Raw genomic sequence first — 18,125 nt, 5'->3', positions numbered from 1 at the left:
AGAAGCGGCGCTGTGGCTCAAGTGGCAGAGTGCTAGCCTTGAGCGGGAAGAAGCCAGGGACAGTGCTCAGGCCCTGAGTCCAAGGCCCAGGACTGGCAAAAAAAAAAAAAAGATAAGAGTCTCACATACTTTCCTGCCTGGGCTGGCTTTGAACCACGATCCTCAGATCTCAGTCTCCAGAATAGCTAGGATTGCAGGTATGAGCCACCAGTGCCTGGCTCCAAAGCAGGATTTTGAGTGTGGAGGAACATAATGATCATGGTGGTGCAGGGGAAGGGAGTGGGCACCAGGCCTTGCACATGCTGAGCACAGGCTCCATCTTGAGCTACACACATGTCCAGCCACGTGCACCATAAGCACCACAGACTTGTTGGTTCAGAGCAGTTGGATCCAGAGCTGAGGACTTTAAAGAAACAGTGCACCAAGATGAAGTTAATCTCCATTTCGGTGACACACTTCATTCGAACAGTCAAGCTCTGTCTGCGGCCCACACAGTGCAGTGCCATGAGGAAAGCCCCGGCTTGGGGAGTAAAGGTTTAAAGGGAACAAGAGCCACATAGCGGCTAACGCAGGCCCAGCAGCTGACCTGAGAAGCCAGGTTATGAGAAAGCACTGCGGGGAACCTATAGTGCCAAGTGAGCTGCATGCTGCTTGCAGAACTGTGCTGGGGGGGGGGGGGGGAAGCCATGGCGATGGGGTGAAAACCACCCCCTGGGCTGAGTCATCTCAGAGACCCTATGTCACCTCGGCTTCCTCTCCTCTCAACCCTTCATGTTTATCTCCCTTCATAATTCTTCTTATCTGTCCTTTAGTTTGAATGTAGCCTCCATGCCTCCAATTCAGCTCGGTCCATCGGAAAATGACATTTTTCCAGGGAACACTGATCACTTCCGTGCACTTGACCCTATTTGATCAACAAGACAGGGTCTAGGAACTTGGATATACTTACTCTTTGCATCCAGGGGATAGATGGGTAAGTGGACAGTGCCACCATGCCTACCAAGGGGAGCAGGTGTGAGATGGAATCCTCCCAGGGGACTCAGCAAGGAGGGAGATGGGAACTAGGGCTTTAGGGTCCTCTGAACTCCTACTTCTAGCTGCCTGGAGCCCACCAGCCACTGAACTCATTTGTTCTATCAGCCAACGAACTCTTCCTTTTGCTTAGGCCAGTCTGGGTGGGGCTTCCTGTCACTTACGACCAGAGGGAATGCTGGGATTGCTTTATACTTGGAACCATGAAGCGGCTTGAGGGCCAGGCCCAGGCCCTGCACCGAGGCTGCCAGTGAACTACATGTGACGGGCCGGGCCCCAGGGGCTCTCTGTGTATCAGGAGACAAGTATCCAACCATAGACTGCCCCATGAGTTAGCACCAAGTCACGTGATATTTGTGATCCTTCCTGACTTGGAAACTTCCAATGGCTTTCCATTGTGTTGGGGATAAAGCCAGGCAGCCACCACATCCCAGGAGGCCCTGGCCAGGCCATTCCTCTCAGCCCAACACTCTGTCCCTTCCTGCCCACCCTTGGCACGTGGGACTCCACCCTGCTTCCACACTGACTCCTGCTCTGCCTGCTAACCTTCATGGCTGGCTTCTCCTGGCATCAAGGTCTTTGCTCAAAGTCACCTTCCTGACTCCTAATTGGAGTAGCCGCATGTCACCACTGGGGCGCATTTCCCTCACTGTGCGAGCCCTGTCATTTATCTTCCCGTCCGCTGTACATCTCTGCCTTTGAGAGCAGGCGCTGCGTAAGAGCAGGGCCTTTGCTTCGCTCTTTCCCTCCCACGTGCAGTGTATGCTCAGTGTACAAAATGGATGCTCCGCAGATGTATGGGGAGGTCAGTGCCCAGCGTGGAGAGGCCGGCGGGCCCCATCCTCGAAGTGACCCAAGTGCTCCCAGGGGGACGTGGCAGAGGGGACCGCATTGTGGACTCACCCGATAAACGTGTACTGAGGAGGCGCCTGCTTGGTCCGGCCCATGATGCGAATGTCACAAATGGCAGCTTCCGTGGAATCCCGGGGGATAAATTTAATGCACAGCCTCTTCTTTCTAAAAGCCACCTCCTCTGAAGGAAGGAACAGGGAATGGATGAGTCACAGAGATGCCTCACCTCTGCTCTGAGAACCATGTGTCCTGGTATGTCCCCCTCCAGGTAGCAGAGGTGACAGATCCCGGTCACCAGATGGAGGGCTGGGCTCTACCCTCGCCTCGCCTGGGGCTGCAGTGCACAGGCCGTGACAACAGAGTATATTGCTCACCCTGCTCCATGCCAGGACCTGGTCCTGGAACCCACAGGCCCCGGAGCCGGGCTCAGGGATGTCCTGATTAGCCACAATTATTCTGTATACAAAGCACCAAGGAAAGTGGGGGTGCTTTCACAGCCCACACACTGCTGCCCTGAGTATCAGCCCATTTCACCACGTGCCCTTCTTCTCTTTTCTTTATAACAGAAACCTCCAATCTCATCCCACCGTGTATGCATGGTGCTGGGGACAACTGAATAAATGCCCATGTCCCTTGCACCAGGCATCTGTTCTTGCCAATGTTGCAGGATGCTTAGACAGACCCCACCCCCAGCACCAGATCCTGCCCAGCCCCATCTCAGCAGGCATTTCTTTCCACACCACCACGTGCCACGGGTATTCCTAATGAAATCAGGAAACTTGTCTCCATTCTTTCAAACCATCATTTGCTGATGATGGGCGTGGCTCAAGGCTGATGGTTCTCTTGATCCTCTTCTTCTGTCCCAAGCTCCCCTGCTCAATTTCTCTTCAGGCACACACACAGGCTGGAGAGATTGGGACATTCTCTCCTGTTTCTGGTGGGTAAAAGCTGGATTAGGTCATGTCAGATCTTGCAGGCAGAAACAGCTCATGGGTGGCATGTGTCCTGATTAGCTGGAAGTCTTCTAAATATTTGGCCTGCTGAGAGTAGGAAGGGACAGATCACTGGGCTTTTTTCTCTCATTGTCAAGTCTTAGCATAATGAGTTAGGGCTCTCGCAAGTGCTGCAGTGACCAGCGATGAAGTGTACTTTGTCATTCATCTGTGGTTTTGAACACGGTTTCAAACAATCCACAAGTCAGCTGGATCTGGGCTGAAACCCCAGCTCTGTCATTTTCTGGTGGTGCGACCTTAGGAGAGTTGAGTGAACTCTGTAGGCCTCAGTTTTGTTCTCTCTAAAAGGAAGCCATATTGGAGCTTGGAAACTCTGTAGCTTCTTTCCTGGGGGCAGAAGCTGAGGGCTAAATCAGCCCTACAGACAGTAATGAAGCCCTGAATCCAGACCCTAAGCCTTGTCCCTAAGGCTAAACCTTGTCCCTGATAAGGCAGAATGGCATCCTCCTGGTGAGGCGTCCCTGAAAGCCACCTGGCACCTTCCGAAACCAATACCTGAGCAGTCAGACCAGCCCCGAAAGCCCCTTTGGAAGTGTGGAGAAGGCGAGACCTGCCTGAAACAGAGAGCCAAGTGCAGGAAGTTCACAGGCTTTAGCCACACAGCCCCGGGCCCCAGGCCACTCTCTGTCTGCCGCCCCCTGAGGTTAGGGCTGGAACTGCTCATTACACTGCGCAGGCCCTGGCAGGCCTGCTTTTAAGTAAGTATATTATCCACAGGCAATAGAACTGTGTTCAGTCATGCTAAGAACTAAGGGAAAGTGCACAGCCCTTTACCCAAACAAAACAGTCTTCCCAGGTTTAAGTGCTCTGTGGATTGCTGCAAACTCATATTTGAAATCAATTACAGGAGTCTCATCTTTTTGGCTGACTTTATGAACTCAGAGTCTTATATACTCTCATGGGACACGGGGGGAGGGGGGAACATGAGGTCTCTGTCCCCTAGGTAAAGCCACTGGGAAAGGGTCCTTGAATAGAAATGAAGGGGCTCTCAGACCCGAGGTTCCAATACAGGCACCCGACGGAGAATCCAGGGCCTGACCTCAGAATGTGCATGGTGGATAGTACCTGATGGAGCCCCAGATGTGGGGGACAGGTTTCTCAACCAGACCCACATGACCCCCAACTTGTGACTACGGCTTCAGACAGGACTCAGGCCTGGGCTCATCGCTGACCAAGTTCAACAGCACAGGAAAACTGCACTGTGCCTCTGCAGCCGACCAATGCAGACAGCGGGGTCCATTCACTATTCAAAACCACCAGCCACGCCATGCCCACCACTGTGAAAGGCCTGGGAGCAGGGGCCAGAAATGAATGAGCAGTTTTAGTCCAGAAGCAGATAACACACATACGAAGAAGTAAAATCCACCGGTGTAAAGGCCTAACCTTGCTAGGGAGTCATGGAATAAAAATTAAATACAAGTAAACTAGGACAACTGAGTAAGAGTGTGGAAACCTATGCTGGGAGGTGGGAATCAGGCACAAGCCCGCATCATCAGCAGAACGGGAGATTTCTGGGGGTCCACTGGTAGCAGAGGGGGAGTAAAGCAGGGGTCTCCAGAGGCCATGTACTGCTGAAGGCTCTACGCTGGGCAGGTAGCCCAGGTGATGCCAGGAGGACATGGCCCACGTCCGAGAGAGAGAGAGAGAGAGAGAGAGAGAGAGAGAGAGAGAGAGAGAGAGAGAGAGAGAGAGAGAGAGAGAGAGGTAGCAAGGGCTGAGGAAAACAAAGCAGCAGCTAGGATGCAAACTGCAAGCCACATGCTGAGGCGGGAAGGGCCCCTCCACTTGGCAGATGAGGAAACCGAGGCCAGGAAAGGTGAGGGGATTTGTCCGCATCTGCTCGCTGCCCTCCATCCTTCTGTAACTCGGGCGAGGCCCGGTGCGCTGGAAGGCAGCAGAGGAGGCGCACCAGGCTCTGCCTGCCACATCCAAGTAACAGAGTGATGGTGGCGTCTGTACCGATATGGAAACTGTTCTGTGGGAAATGCCAGCAGGAAAATGGAAAACTGACAGTGAGCCCAGAGTGGGCTGACTGCAAGAAGAACATGAGCATAATGAATTAGGAGGCGCAGAGCTGCCCAAATGACTCATGCCACAGAAGGAAGATTTTCCTGCTTAACTGCTGTGCAAACTCCTAAGGTGCTAACACAGAATCGAAAGTAAGCACGCTAAGTGAATTACAGCAAAGCGAAGAAGTCCAAATATCCAGAAGTTTCCTGGCATAGTTTCACCATTAGAACAGGACAGGGGGCTGGGAATATGGCCTAGTGGCAAGAGTGCTTGCTTCCTACACATGAAGCTCTCGGTTCGATTCCCCAGCACCACATATATGGAAAACGGCCAGAAGGGGCGCTGTGGCTCAGGTGGTAGAGTGCTAGCCTTGAGCGGGAAGAAGCCAGGGACAGTGCTCAGGCCCTGAGTCCAAGACCCAGGACTGGCCAAAAAAAAAAAAAAAAAAAAAGGACAGGACAGGAACAGCAGGACCAAAATCATTACACTCGGCTCCCAATGCTCCCGGTCCAGGGCTCCGAGCCCTGAGGTAGCTTCTGCTTCAGTAGAGTTTACTTCTGCCCAGCATGGCTCAGTGGTCAAAAGATGTAGTCAAATTCAAGTCCTGTGTGCTCTAACTTGCAGTTTTTCTGACTTTGTTTCTGGTTTGCTGTATGAGACCAAAATGGACACATTATTGCCCTTCTGGTACCCAAGCATCTTTTGATTTCTCTCCTTTGGCTTCTGGGTCTCATGTGGTATTTGGCTTCAGGAGTATCAGAGCACAGACTACAGACGCAGGCTATCCCCAGATTCCTGGCTCCAATCCTGAGTGTGCTCACGCCACCAGGAACACTCTGTAGAAGCCTCTGAGAGCCCAGGCAGACAGGCGTTGCGAGCAGCAGGCTCTATTCCTGGCACACAGTGAGGTCTCCTAACACTTTCCCAAGAAAAATCATCCCCAATCCTCCTGGTGGGGAAGAAGGCTAGCAGCACCTAGGGGTGACTCACGTGTGTCCACCGTCTCTTGGATCGGGATGAAGCCCACGGGCAGCGTGTCCTTGATGTCAATGAGCTTCATGTCCACTAGCACATTCCCCAAATGACTCTTGGGAAGAAGAAAAGAGATACAGACGATTAATCTGAACCTGCCTATGGTAGGTTGGCCATGTTGGCTTTAAGGCGCATATTTAACACAATGACTCACTCGGTTTTACGACAGCAGATTAATTAGAGTAGGTGACACTTAATGTTCCCTCCTGGTTACATGGGGACTCCAGTGGCCCCAGGAAGGAGTTTCACGCTCAGAACCTCAAGGCCACCTTCTCAGACTTGGCTCTGGCGAGCTGGATGGATGACCCAGAAAACACTATGGCCAGAACCCAGCAGAGGGCAGCGGGGCAGCCAGCCCCTGGACCCACAGCCGCCCAGCCCCGGGCCAGGAGGTTGGGGAAGAGCAGCTATCGGACCAGGAGGGGAGCCATCCTAAGTGATCATCCGCTGCACGCAGACACACGCTTTGGTTATTAGCTACTTTCTGCAAAAATCCCAAGAATCATAAACTAACAGAGAGAATGCCCTGCTGCCTCCACGTCTTCTGGAATGACACGCACAAAGGGCCTCTTACAGCTTCCGTTTAGTGGTGGGACGTGGGGTCCACAGTGCGCAGTGTACGTAACGGGTATAAAAAACATCTTTTGAAGACTAGTGCCCCATTCTGTAACTGCAAGAGAGAATTCTTTGTGAACACGCCGGCACTTGCAGCCTGCATTTCACATTTAGAAACAGCCCTAAAGAAATTTGTCCTGCAACTTAAATACATAGGGCCACCACAGAGATTTCAGTAACATCTTCAGGGCCATTTGCAGCCTAGTCAGAGCCAGTTAAGGGAAGAATGATGGGTTCTCATCCCAAATCTCTCCGTTAGGATACTAAGCAACACACTCCATACTCCCATTCTCCAGGAGTACTGCAGCCCCCAGAGCCCAGCACGACTGGCTCTCCTTTGGCTTGTCTGTGCCCTGGACAGCCTTCCAGCCAGTCAGCCCATGCTCTGCCTTTGACCACAACCCTTGTAGGCCTTTCTTCTTGTCTTGCTTAGGGAAAAACGTTTCCATCTCCATCTCCCTGCCCGGGCAGCCAAGGCCTCGCTCTGTCCTCATACAGCACCAATGTCTCTGAAAGCCATCAGGAAATTCCTGCCAACTAAACTAAGCCATCCCACCCACCCCCATACTCGGTTTTTTGTTTGTTTGCTAACTTTGTGTCCGTTTAGATCTTCCCACTAGAGCTTAAGTGCTGTGGGAACCAAAATGGCCTCTGCTTCCACCTCAAACTCAAGCCTAGCATAGTGCTCGTCCCACCACAGATGCTTGATAATTATTTGCTGAGCCCATTAATGTGTGGGGGCACATGTTTCAACTGAGAGTCAGAAATCAAATCAGATTTGCTTTAGGTGGCATATCACAAAATCTAAGCCATATCATAATAAATTCTGAAAGTCTGTTTAAGAAATACATTACGAACCAAAAGTACACAAAGGAAATGAATTCCTCACACAGCAATATGAAGGTCAAGATGGCAAATGTAGCCTGTGATGGGTAAGTTCCTGGCCTGCCATCACGAATCCATTCCTCCCTCTCAGAGTATTATATCAGCCAACAATTTAGTGTCATTACATCCCAGATGGCAGGGGTGTGTGGCGGGGGGGATCCTCGGAAGACAATGTACACTGTTAGTGGGACGTGACACCCTCCCTACAAGTGGAATAAATCTCTGACCGCTCACCCAACTCACACACATCAGCTGCTTTCAGAATCGCCTGATCTAATCTATCATAATTTCTCCCCCCTGGCAGTTGCTTTTCCATGTCATCACTGCTTTCTGCATTGAGAAATTAACAACTGGGCATGTTTTGCTGCCCTGGAGATGGATGGGTATTCATCAATATCCCCTCCAACGTCTTCGACTCGACAAGTTGGGTTTTACAGAAGTCAACTACTAACCACTTAGTGACCAGAGCATGGGGGGGAGGGGGGTGCCACCATTCAGATGAACACCAGAAAATCCTCCTGCGTCTACCAAACGGGAGGCTGCATGGGTGAAGCTTCCTGCAGCCCAAGTGAGGCCCTCGTCCTCCGGGCTGCCGCTATGCGGGGGTTTAATATAGTTGGGCTGCGACACCATTAATTTCGCTTGTTCCTCTCCCCTCCCCCATCCGGGCTCCCTTTCATTTCCTCCTCATAAATATGAAGAACGTATTCCCAATCCTTGTTGAGCACATGATTCATGCCAAAAGCCCAATACACACTGACTCAGTGTATTTATATTGTCTCTGGTAGCCAGTATTTGCTAGTATACTGTAATTATTTTTGACAACCTTGCATTTAAGGTAGCCACAGATAACCAACTTAATATTCAAATGTTCATAAATCCTTCTGTTTAATATCCTCCCTACCTAATCTATGTACATTATTATTACAGGTAATGCAGAAAGTACAGGGCATGAAAAGTGCAATTAATCTCCATCCTTCCCCAGGAAGCAATGTCACTCCGAAGCCGGGTTTCTATATTAATAGCATTATTGGGAAAAAGGAATTTAGGTTCCAAAGGAGGCTCCCCAAACTCCTACACTGGGAGTCTCAAGTCGCCTAATTAAGAATATGCCCAGCCTTGAGGTCCCCCCCACCTGCCGGCACTGCTGGAAAAATTATGCTCTACAAAGCTCTGGTTCCAACGGCAAGGGCTGGGACCGACCGAATGCAACCGGTTAAGATACCCCTGGTTCCTGCCCCGCTGCTCCTGGGCCGGAGATGGGGCCCTTGCCAACCCCCCAGATTCAATTCTAAATCAAGTTCATCCCTTGACCTGACCATCTCGATCTCAATTATTCTGTTCCCCAAAATAGAACAACCCCAGTCTCCACACTGTATCAAAGCCTAGTAGGTAGGGGCTTCTCCCACTGTTCTTCTCCTTCCTGATACCCCTTGGCACCCCCAATACTCAGCTGTGGATGGTCAACAAATCAATGTGCTCTCTAGAATGTGTTTACCCAGGACACACAAAACTAACAAGCCCTGGTGACATCTCTGTCGGCTGGACTTGTCACTGACACCCCTCCCACCCCCCAGGGAGTGTGGGCTTCTTATCCTACAGCCAGTGGAGGGAATGTAACAAACAGAACACCAAAAACAATAGAACCAGGACTGGCCACAGAGGTCATGGCTGTCCTCTGCAGCCATGGACCGAAGCCTCTGTGGTCAGGGCGGAAAAGGCTTAGGGAAGAGGGGTATTTGTCAAATCGACAGGTATCTGTCAAACCCTCCATAGGAAGTGGTGGTGGCCAGTAACAACACAGAGGTGACAGGAATTCAAAACAAAAAATGGTTTCCAAGAAAGAGTGGGTGAGCCCCAGGGACAGCAATGCTGATAGGGCCCTGTGGGGGGCTACAATACAAAGAATGGGTGATAGGACCTATGGATACCCTCATGAGCCCACGTCTGGGAGGGCGATGCCACCGTCAGGCTTCCTCTGTGGCGTCTCCTAGGGCCACAGGGAGCCGGGGGACCTGCACAGGTGCACCGTACGTGCTTGGTGCCATGTTCCCAATATTTAAAAACATTCAAATCCCTGCAGTAAAAACGCTCCCTGTGCCTGGTGCGGGCACCTTCTCCTCCTCTGTCACAAGCAAATACACTGCTCTTCCAATCAGGGGAAAAAAATCAATGTCCTGACATATTAAGAATCACTCTAACAGAGAAGAGAACCAATGATCAAGAGGAACAGGGCAGGAAGGGGCTGCGAGCCAGAACACAGAGCCCCAGCTGGCCACATCTGGGTGGGGGGGCCGTGTCAGAAAGACTTCTTCCTTCATGCTTCTGAACAAGAAGGTTTCAAGTTGCTCTGGTTTTGGTGAATCTTATGAATCATAAACCAATATTACTTCTTACAGTTAAATGTACAAAAACAAAGTAGCTTAAAAAAAAAAAGTATTTGCATTAGAAGGTGACAAGAACACATTTAGGCCAAAAATAAGATGTCCACTCCCTCTCCCAACTTCAAAAAAATAAATGGAAGTTTTGAATACTCCCTATTTGGGGCCAGGGAAAACAGGTGATGGTGGACAAGCCATATACTTCTGGATCTTGGTGTATACGTGTGTGGAAAGAGGACGACCCCGGAGGCCCATTTATAGGTGCCCGGGGCCCCCTCATCAGGGCAAGGAATTCCCTTCCTCTTTTGCTAAGCCATTCATTAAAATGCTATATTGGGAAAGTCTTAGTATGTACGTTTATGGGCCCAAGTATTAAAATCCAGAATAAGCTGCACATGTAGATACCTACCTAGAAAAATAATAGCAGGACCTATGTCCCAGAGAGACTCAGAGAAAAGGGAAAAGCCCTCTGGAAATAGGGCCATGTCTGGGGCTGGGTGTAGAAGCCAGGAGTGGCCTTTAGGGCCCTCCCGAGAACATGGCTGTCACTGGCTGGCCAGCATTAAGCCAGGTTCAGTGGCTACTCTCCATCCATACTGCCAGTGATTCATTGCTTGCTGCCTGGCAAGGAAAAAAGTAGGTAAATGAGAGCTGGGAGAGAAATTTCCTGATTTCCTTTGGAGAAGACATTTTAATGGAATTCACTGTACACTTGGGTACGTGGTTAATAACTCTGTTAATAAATGGGGCACAGCGCTGGCTGCCGATGCTACCCAGTTCCCTAAAACCACAAATAAATTAATATGGCAATGAAAATAAACCACCACCACCACCACAACAACAACAAAAAAAAGAGATGAAATTTCCAAGCTGAAGTATGAATCACTCCTGCATACTCAGCAAACAGAAATCACCACTAGACTTACATTTTCTTTGGAAAATGATCTTGTGAAACACAGGTATCTGGTAACCTTGGACTTGAATAAGCCGTCCTTCCAGAGGTCAGCATCCACGCCATCTGCCGTCTGTGCCACCTGCGCAGGGAGAGAGAAGAGAGTCGCAGGTAAGGCAAGACTGAAGGTGTGCGCAAGTGCTGCTTCCATACCTGGTCCAATTAACACCGGCCCGAACTCTCCTGGCATCTCATTAGCTTGTTTCACCAGGCACATGGAAGAGAGCTTCCAAAAGGGGAAAAGGGAGAGTGTGAAAAATACAACTTCTAAAAATATGGTCCCAGGGGAAGCCATTGATTAAAGACACCCTGACAAAAGTGGTCCTAATGAGGAAAAGAGCAACTTTTGTTGTAATGGACCAAGAAGGGACTAGGAAGTCAGCACATTAGGATGCTCATTAACAAGCACTCGGGGGTGGGGGGGTGGGGCAGAGGGGATGGCATGAGATGCAGAAAAAGGCCCAATGGGGTGTGAAATGCACCTGAGAGGGGCACCCCTGTGGTGGGGCTGGCAGGACCTCCTGCCTGGTAGGGGGTGGGGGAGTGGGGGGAGTGGGCCAGAAAAGCCGCTTCCATGCTGCATCCTCCTGGTACAAGGCCTTAAGGGGGAATTCAAGGTCAGCAACTACATCACGACAGACTCGGTTAGTTCCCTGTTTCTAGTCTCACTGGGAAGCTGTTTTCTGGGAAGCGTTCAAGGGCAAAGGCAGCTTTTTTTCTGTGCATTATTGGTCCGGGGTGCAGGGTATTTGTGCCGGGGGAAGCACAGGGCTGTGTCCTCCTTCCCTCTCCCCAGCTGCTGTCACTAGATGGCGAGGGCTCAGTCCCTGTGACACTGGGGGAGCCTCCGTGCCACCAGAACCACATGGGCGCATTGAAAGACCCAGAAAACGGCACCATCTTTCCAGATCCATCCAAACGGGCCTTGAAGCCATGGCCTCCTGGCTGCTTTTGACTGTGCTTTTCTGGTTTGCATGGAGATCCCATCCTTGTTCTGATGAGCTCCCAGACATTCTGGCAAACTGTTAAGAGATCTCCTTTCTCTATACAAACTGCCTTGATGGAGCCTACCAGTGCAAACTAACCCCATGCTGCATGCAGTACACCCTTCTGAGCAGCACAGGGGGTAGGGAAAGGCCCCCCCTCACCCCGACACGCCTGGAGGCCACCCCAGCCACAGTCTCACAAGGTAAGAGGACACTTAGCAAACACCAAGATGGGAAAATGGAAGGTTTTTACACCAAGGGGCAAACTATTTGTCCTGAACACCGAAGGAGAACTAGAATGGACTAGAGAGAAATAGAACTAGGAGAACTAGAATGCTCTGAGCATGACTGTTTCGGTCACCTCCTGTCCCCATGATGTGGCAAAGATCAGCCCCATCAGTGTTTGTCCCCATGACGGCTCCGTACTCTGCGTTCCGGGCTTGTGTGTGGCGTCCTCCCTATTGCAGAGGAATAGCCCCAGAGGCGGCTTCCCGAACCAGTAATTTACAGAACCTGTACCTTCTTCCTCCCGCTAAGCTGGAGGAGCTAATGATCTACACAACGAATGTCACAGTGAGAAGAGGGGTCCCCATGACCTTTGGGGTCCAGAACCAGAAAGGCCGAGGGAGGAGGGAATGGGGAGGACCACGGTCTAGCAGCGTGGAACTCGTGGGTTTGACCTCGAAAGCCAATGGCTTCGTTTGGCAAGTCCTCTGCTGTGGGTAACATGGACACACTGCCCTCCTCGGGCACTGCGGGGAGAGAGGAGAAGCGGCCAGTGAAGGGCGTCCACCGTGGGTGTGAACACTCACAGGGAAGTGCTGGCAAAGGCAGCCCTAAGATCCCAAGTGAGGACAGACTATAACCAGGTCTTGGTTTTGTCATTTTTCTTCAAAGTGCTAGCGATGGAGCCCAGGGCCTCACACCTGCCAGGCAAGGGCCCAACCACTGAGCTAACCAGTTCGTTAACGTGATGTCACAAACATTAGGATTCATGAAGCCCTCCATTGTCAAGTGGGGTCTGGTTCTGACCTCTGCTCCCCTGAGATTCCCTCCCCATCTCTGGGCCCAAATCCAGTCTTCCAAACACACCTGCAACACGGTGTGACCTGGAGACTGTGGCTTTCTCCGGGACTAGGTGATGCCTGTTGTGTTTGACAGCTTACCAACCATACCCAGCGTGGTCCCTGACACACATGGCCTCAGGACAATTTGCTACAGGAACGAATGAACAAGCCAGAGTGAAGTGGGCAAAAGCTGCCCACCCTGCTGGCCACCCAGGTGACACGGGAGGTGAAGCTTCCAGGACTGAGCCCACAGGATCGCTTTCATCCAGACGCCGGCCCTCCCTCCCTCGCCAGCCACCATACTGTGGGCCATGCACCCTCAACCCCAAGGCCACTGCTCTTCCAGTCATCGTGTCCATTCCCCACAACACTGCTGGTGACCACAGGCCATCCAGACCCTGGCACGGACATGCGCACGCACATGACGCACGCACACACTCACTCTCCTGACTGCCCTCTCTCTCTAGCCTTTCTTCCCAGGATGCAGAAGCCACTGGAGTTAGAGCAGGAGGTGGCCCAATAACCAGGGCCCAACAGATCTCTTTCTTCCCTGCCAATCATCATCTAAAACGACAAACAAAGAAACCAGCAACGAGCTAAAGTTAAGAGCAAGAGGGAAACCACACACAGACGAGATGCAGCCCATGCTGTGGTCTAAGGGCCTGTCAGCGAGGACAAGTGCTGAGCCCACGCCCCAGCCAGGTGCCACTGGAGGGTGGGGGGTGAGCTTAGGGTGGCAGTGGGTGACAGGAACTATGTCCATAAGAAAGCAGCTGGACTCCCAGTGGCAGGGAGGGCGGGGGGGGGGGCAGGGGGGGAGGGTACAGCAAGGCTCAAGACTCCTGAACCCCAGCCCAGAGGGGAAGAAGTGGGAGGGGGAAGGGGCGTGACTCTGAACTGCAGACAGGGACTTAGCTGTGGATACTGAGTGGTGCCCCAGCACCTCTTTCTTGCTTCAGGTGACCCTCTAATTCTAGATGCTGAAGGCCCAGTTTGGAGAAGCAGAAGCATTGCAGAGGTGACTTCTCATAGGCGTTGTATGTATGTCCTGGGTGTAGCCCCCAGGGAACAGGCCACCCTCTCTCCCTCAGCTCCAGCTCCCTCAGCCAGTGAATTACACCTAAATATCCACTGACAACAAAGGACCACTAGGCTCTGGGGAAAAGTCACAGATATGAACAAAGTACCCCAAATACAAAGCAGGGAAGTGGAAGTAGCATAACTAATAGGAAGAAATCAAGACAGCTAAAAGAACAATCTAGCCTATAATCAAAACCCTCCAGGGAGGAGTCGGTTTTCTATACCCGACAAACAAGAACAAACACTGTGACAGTCCTTAGGAACACGGTGAAGATAATATAAAGAGATCAGAAACCAAAAAAGTGAGAGCCGAGTGGCTGGTGGCTCATGTCTGCAGTCTAGCTACTCAGGAGAGTGACACTGGGGGAATCACAGTTTGAAGTCATCCCAGGCAGAACAGTAGGATTCTATCTCCTACATAACGAGCAAACAGCTGGCTGGAGGCTTGGTTTAAGGGACAGGCCACCAGCCAAGCAAGCAAGCTGATCAAGAATGAGGTCCTGAGTTTAAGCTCAGGTACCAGAAGGGGCGTGGGGGAGTGGGGAAAGAGAGAGGGGAAATATAGAGCTAAGCTTAAAAACTCAAGAAAGGGCTGGGAATATGGCCTAGGGGCAAGAGTGCTTGCCTCGTATACATGAAGCCCTGGGTTCAATTCCTCAGCACCACATATATAGAAAAGGCCAGAAGAGGCGCTGTGGCTCAAGTGGCAGAGTGCTAGCCTTGAGCAAAAATAAGCCAGGGACAGTGCTCAGGCCCTGAGTCCAAGAGCCACAACTGGCAAAAAATAAAATAAAAATAAAAACGCAAAAAAGAAAAACAATTGCCCAAGCACTGGTGACTTCATGCCTGTAACCCTAGCTGCTCAAGGAGGCTGAAATCTGAGGATTGTGGTTTGAAGCCAGCTTGGGCAGGAAAGTCCATGAGACTCTCTTCTCCAATAAACCACCAAAAAGTCAGGAGTTGTGGCTCAAGTGGTAGAGCACTAGCCTTGAGTGGAAAAGCTCAGGGACAGCACACAGGCCCTGAGTACAAGCCCCAGAACTGGTACACACACAAATGTGTGTGTACATACACACTATAAACAAACAAAAAATTTAAGTATCTGAACAGCTGAGCAAATGAAATAAGTATGCATTGTCCAAGAAAGAAAATCCACTCCGAGTTCATTGACGGAGAAAGAGGTACTCAGTCTCTGTAGCTTGTAGCCACAGGGCACAAGTAGTGTACCCAAAGTCTGTGAGGAGGGAGGTTACAAGAGGACAAATGTGTGGATAGGTAAATCACAAAATAAACAGTATGTCGAATTATTCTAACATATGGAGATGGTGCATCAGGGAAGAAAACCTCACAAAGTTGAAAGCAACTGCTCCTGGGAACAGAGGAGGACAGCAGGCCGGGATCATGTCATTTCTCATTCGCCTTCGGCGCATACATCCATCACTTGGTGAACATAAAAGCACATTTCAATTGTAGAAAGCCAGATCGCGGGATGGACGATCATGGAAGACGGTGTGGAGCTCAGGGTTCCTTTAGACAAACTGCCCGTGTCTCTAGCATCAGGGACTTCTTTTTTTTTTTTTTTTTTTGGCCAGTCCTGGGCCTTGGACTCAGGGCCTGAGCACTGTCCCTGGCTTCTTCCTGCTCAAGGCTAGCACTCTGCCACTTGAGCCACAGCGCCGCTTCTGGCCGTTTTCTGTATATGTGGTGCTGGGGAATCGAACCTAGGGCCTCGTGTATCCGAGGCAGGCACTCTTGCCACTAGGCTATATCCCCAGCCCCTATCAGGGACTTCTTTAGTGGCACAGCGTGTGCTCACACCTACGTGGTACCTCCTGCGTTCCAAAGCTGGCAATCATGTCTAAGGTAGCATGTGGCTGGGTTCATTCCTACCTCTGGTGTCCACCAAGAGAACTTCTGGTTGCCCCAAAGAGGGCTATACAATGCTGCAGGGAGGGGGGTGGGGAGGGAGTCCCTGGAGGGTGGTGGCTATTGATGCAGCCTGGACAATGGGGCTTACACTCAGACCGTCCTCAGACCGTGAGCCTCCACCTCACACAGATACAAAGTGTGTGTCTGTCTGTCTGTCTGTCTGTGCAGTCAGGCAGACAGGCAGACACACACAGTCAGAGAGACAGACAGACAGACACACACACACACACACACACACACACACAGCAGACAGACAGACACATAAACAGGAAGCTGGAATGACAGCCTGGGAGTGGTAGGTCTGGCTTCCTATAGATCCTTCCTACAGACATTGCAGCTGTTTAGGAGCTTGGAGGTGAAATAAAAGAATTCTGCAAGCTTAAGGAACCTGCCTCCCAGGGCTGCACTCTGCCTTAGACACTGGCCCATGCAAGTCAGTCGTATGCACTTTTTCACTGAATCCCAACAACCAACGACATAAGTACGGCTCACTCCCCAAGCTTCATTCCACTTACAAATGAAAAACTAAGAATGTTATTACATTTGGTCCAAGCCACTCCCTATGTGCAACCTCCTGGTCACCATCAGGACACTCAGGAGCCCAGCCTTCAGGAAATGCTCTTAGGACTGCCGACAGGCATCATGCAAGCCTATGTGGAATATACCAGAAGTGCTCACCTGATGGAGAAGAGCCACTCAGAGCCACAGTGAAAATTCCCTCTCCCAGCTCCCCCGACTTTCCCCTCAGTCAGAGGGAACTGCGAGCACAGCATCAACACAGTGCTGAAGGCTGCAACTGAGGGGCCACTTGAGGCTCTGTTTGGAAGCACGAGGCGTTAAGAGCTTGCTCTGAGGACAGAGGACCGCAGGTGGGAATGCGCTCTGCTCTTACAGTAGGAAGAGGTGGGGCCTTGGAGAGGTGCTTAGGCTCTAGAGCTCTGCCCTCAGGAATGGCCTGCCGCTGATAGCTGACCCATGAAAGCGGGGGGGGGGGGGGGGGGGGGGAGGGAGGGGTGGCGGCAGGGGGGGGAAACAAGTTTGGCCTCCAGGTGCTCTCTCCTGTGCTTTCTCCCAGGTGAATCCTTCAGTCAAGTAAATACATAGCAAGAAGGTTTTCACTAGCTGTCACTCCTGCATCTTGGATTTCCCCACTTCCAGGGCCTGGGACAAATAAACTTTCGTTGTTTATAATTCATCCAGTCTGTGGTTTCCTGCTATAGTAACCAAAAACAGACTAAGCTATAGTTAATACTAATTTTTATACCCAAATGCCTCAGTTATTTTGTGAGACCTACGTCTAACATAGTTCTGTGGCTTTAAAAGGTCTCTCATCCACGTGGTTACTGTATATGATTTTGGTACATTGTATATATGCCTACCTGAACCAGGGAAGGGAAAGAAAAAAGAGGGTGTAACAGATATCACAAGAAATGTACTCACTACCTTATTATGTAACTGTACCCCCTTTGCACAACACCTTGTCAATAAAATTTGATTAATAAAAATAAAATAAAGAAACTAGAGCAGACAAGGGGGAAAAAAAGGTCTCTCATATTCAGGTAAGGTCTGCAATCTTCATATTCTTTTGCTTACAAGACAAAGAACTCAAGATGGCCCCAGGTAAAAGAGAAGATAAAGAACACATATTCACAGAAACCAAGGGGAATTTGAGCCACCGCATCTCAGGAAGAGAAAGCATTTTGCGGGGAGGTCAACACTTCAGGGGGGTCCCATGCTCTGGCTTCTCCTCTGCTCTCTAGCTAAGACTTCTCCACTCACTTCTGCTCAATCATGCAGCATTTATTCTCCATAAACCATTAGTGTCCGTGACTCACTTGATACAGCAATGTCTGTGAAGTAGCTGAGGTTCCTGTCCAAAGCAGAAACTGAGGAACCAAGGATCCTGGTTTAAGAAAGTTGAGTGTGTTCATGCAATGCTGGTTCTGCTCTTAGGATGGTGGATGCATACAGAATTATGCCTGTGATCGGTCAGGTGGGGCAAAAGCAGCCTATCAAAAAGTTTGTGAGAGAATATAGATAAATAAAGAAAGAAAAAAAAGACAAGGAAAAGACAACAGTTCCGTTGGAAAATGAACAAGGCTATCAAACCAGCGATTTCTAGAGCATTGCAAATAGCCAACAAATATGAAGGACTGGTGGGCATGGGCAATTATTAAATTCCAAAGGGAACAACACATGGTGACGTTTTCTTTATCCGTGTAGTAGAGACATTTTTCGACAGGGCAAGGAGTGGCAGTGCTCAGCACTGAGGGGGCTGCGGGAAGTGGACC

At 50.7% G+C, this 18,125-nt stretch overlaps 1 protein-coding gene across 1 annotated transcript in view; it reads right to left on the bottom strand.

Moving 5' to 3' along the window:
• Window positions 1-18,125, bottom strand: part of Mvb12b (multivesicular body subunit 12B) — a 148,304-nt gene that overhangs the window by 90,576 nt on the left and 39,603 nt on the right. The window contains exons 3-5 of the mRNA XM_048343001.1: window positions 10,747-10,854; window positions 5,898-5,994; window positions 1,936-2,065 (exon numbers count right to left, since the gene is read on the bottom strand). Of these exons, the coding sequence (XP_048198958.1) occupies window positions 1,936-2,065; window positions 5,898-5,994; window positions 10,747-10,854 (335 nt within the window). The remainder of the gene's footprint in view (window positions 1-1,935; window positions 2,066-5,897; window positions 5,995-10,746; window positions 10,855-18,125) is intronic.

This window comes from Perognathus longimembris, chromosome 1 (assembly GCF_023159225.1).
Source record: "Perognathus longimembris pacificus isolate PPM17 chromosome 1, ASM2315922v1, whole genome shotgun sequence".
NCBI classification, from domain to species: domain Eukaryota; kingdom Metazoa; phylum Chordata; class Mammalia; order Rodentia; family Heteromyidae; genus Perognathus; species Perognathus longimembris.
Note: the sequence above shows the minus strand (reverse complement) of the source record. Positions and strands in the feature narration are given on the sequence as shown.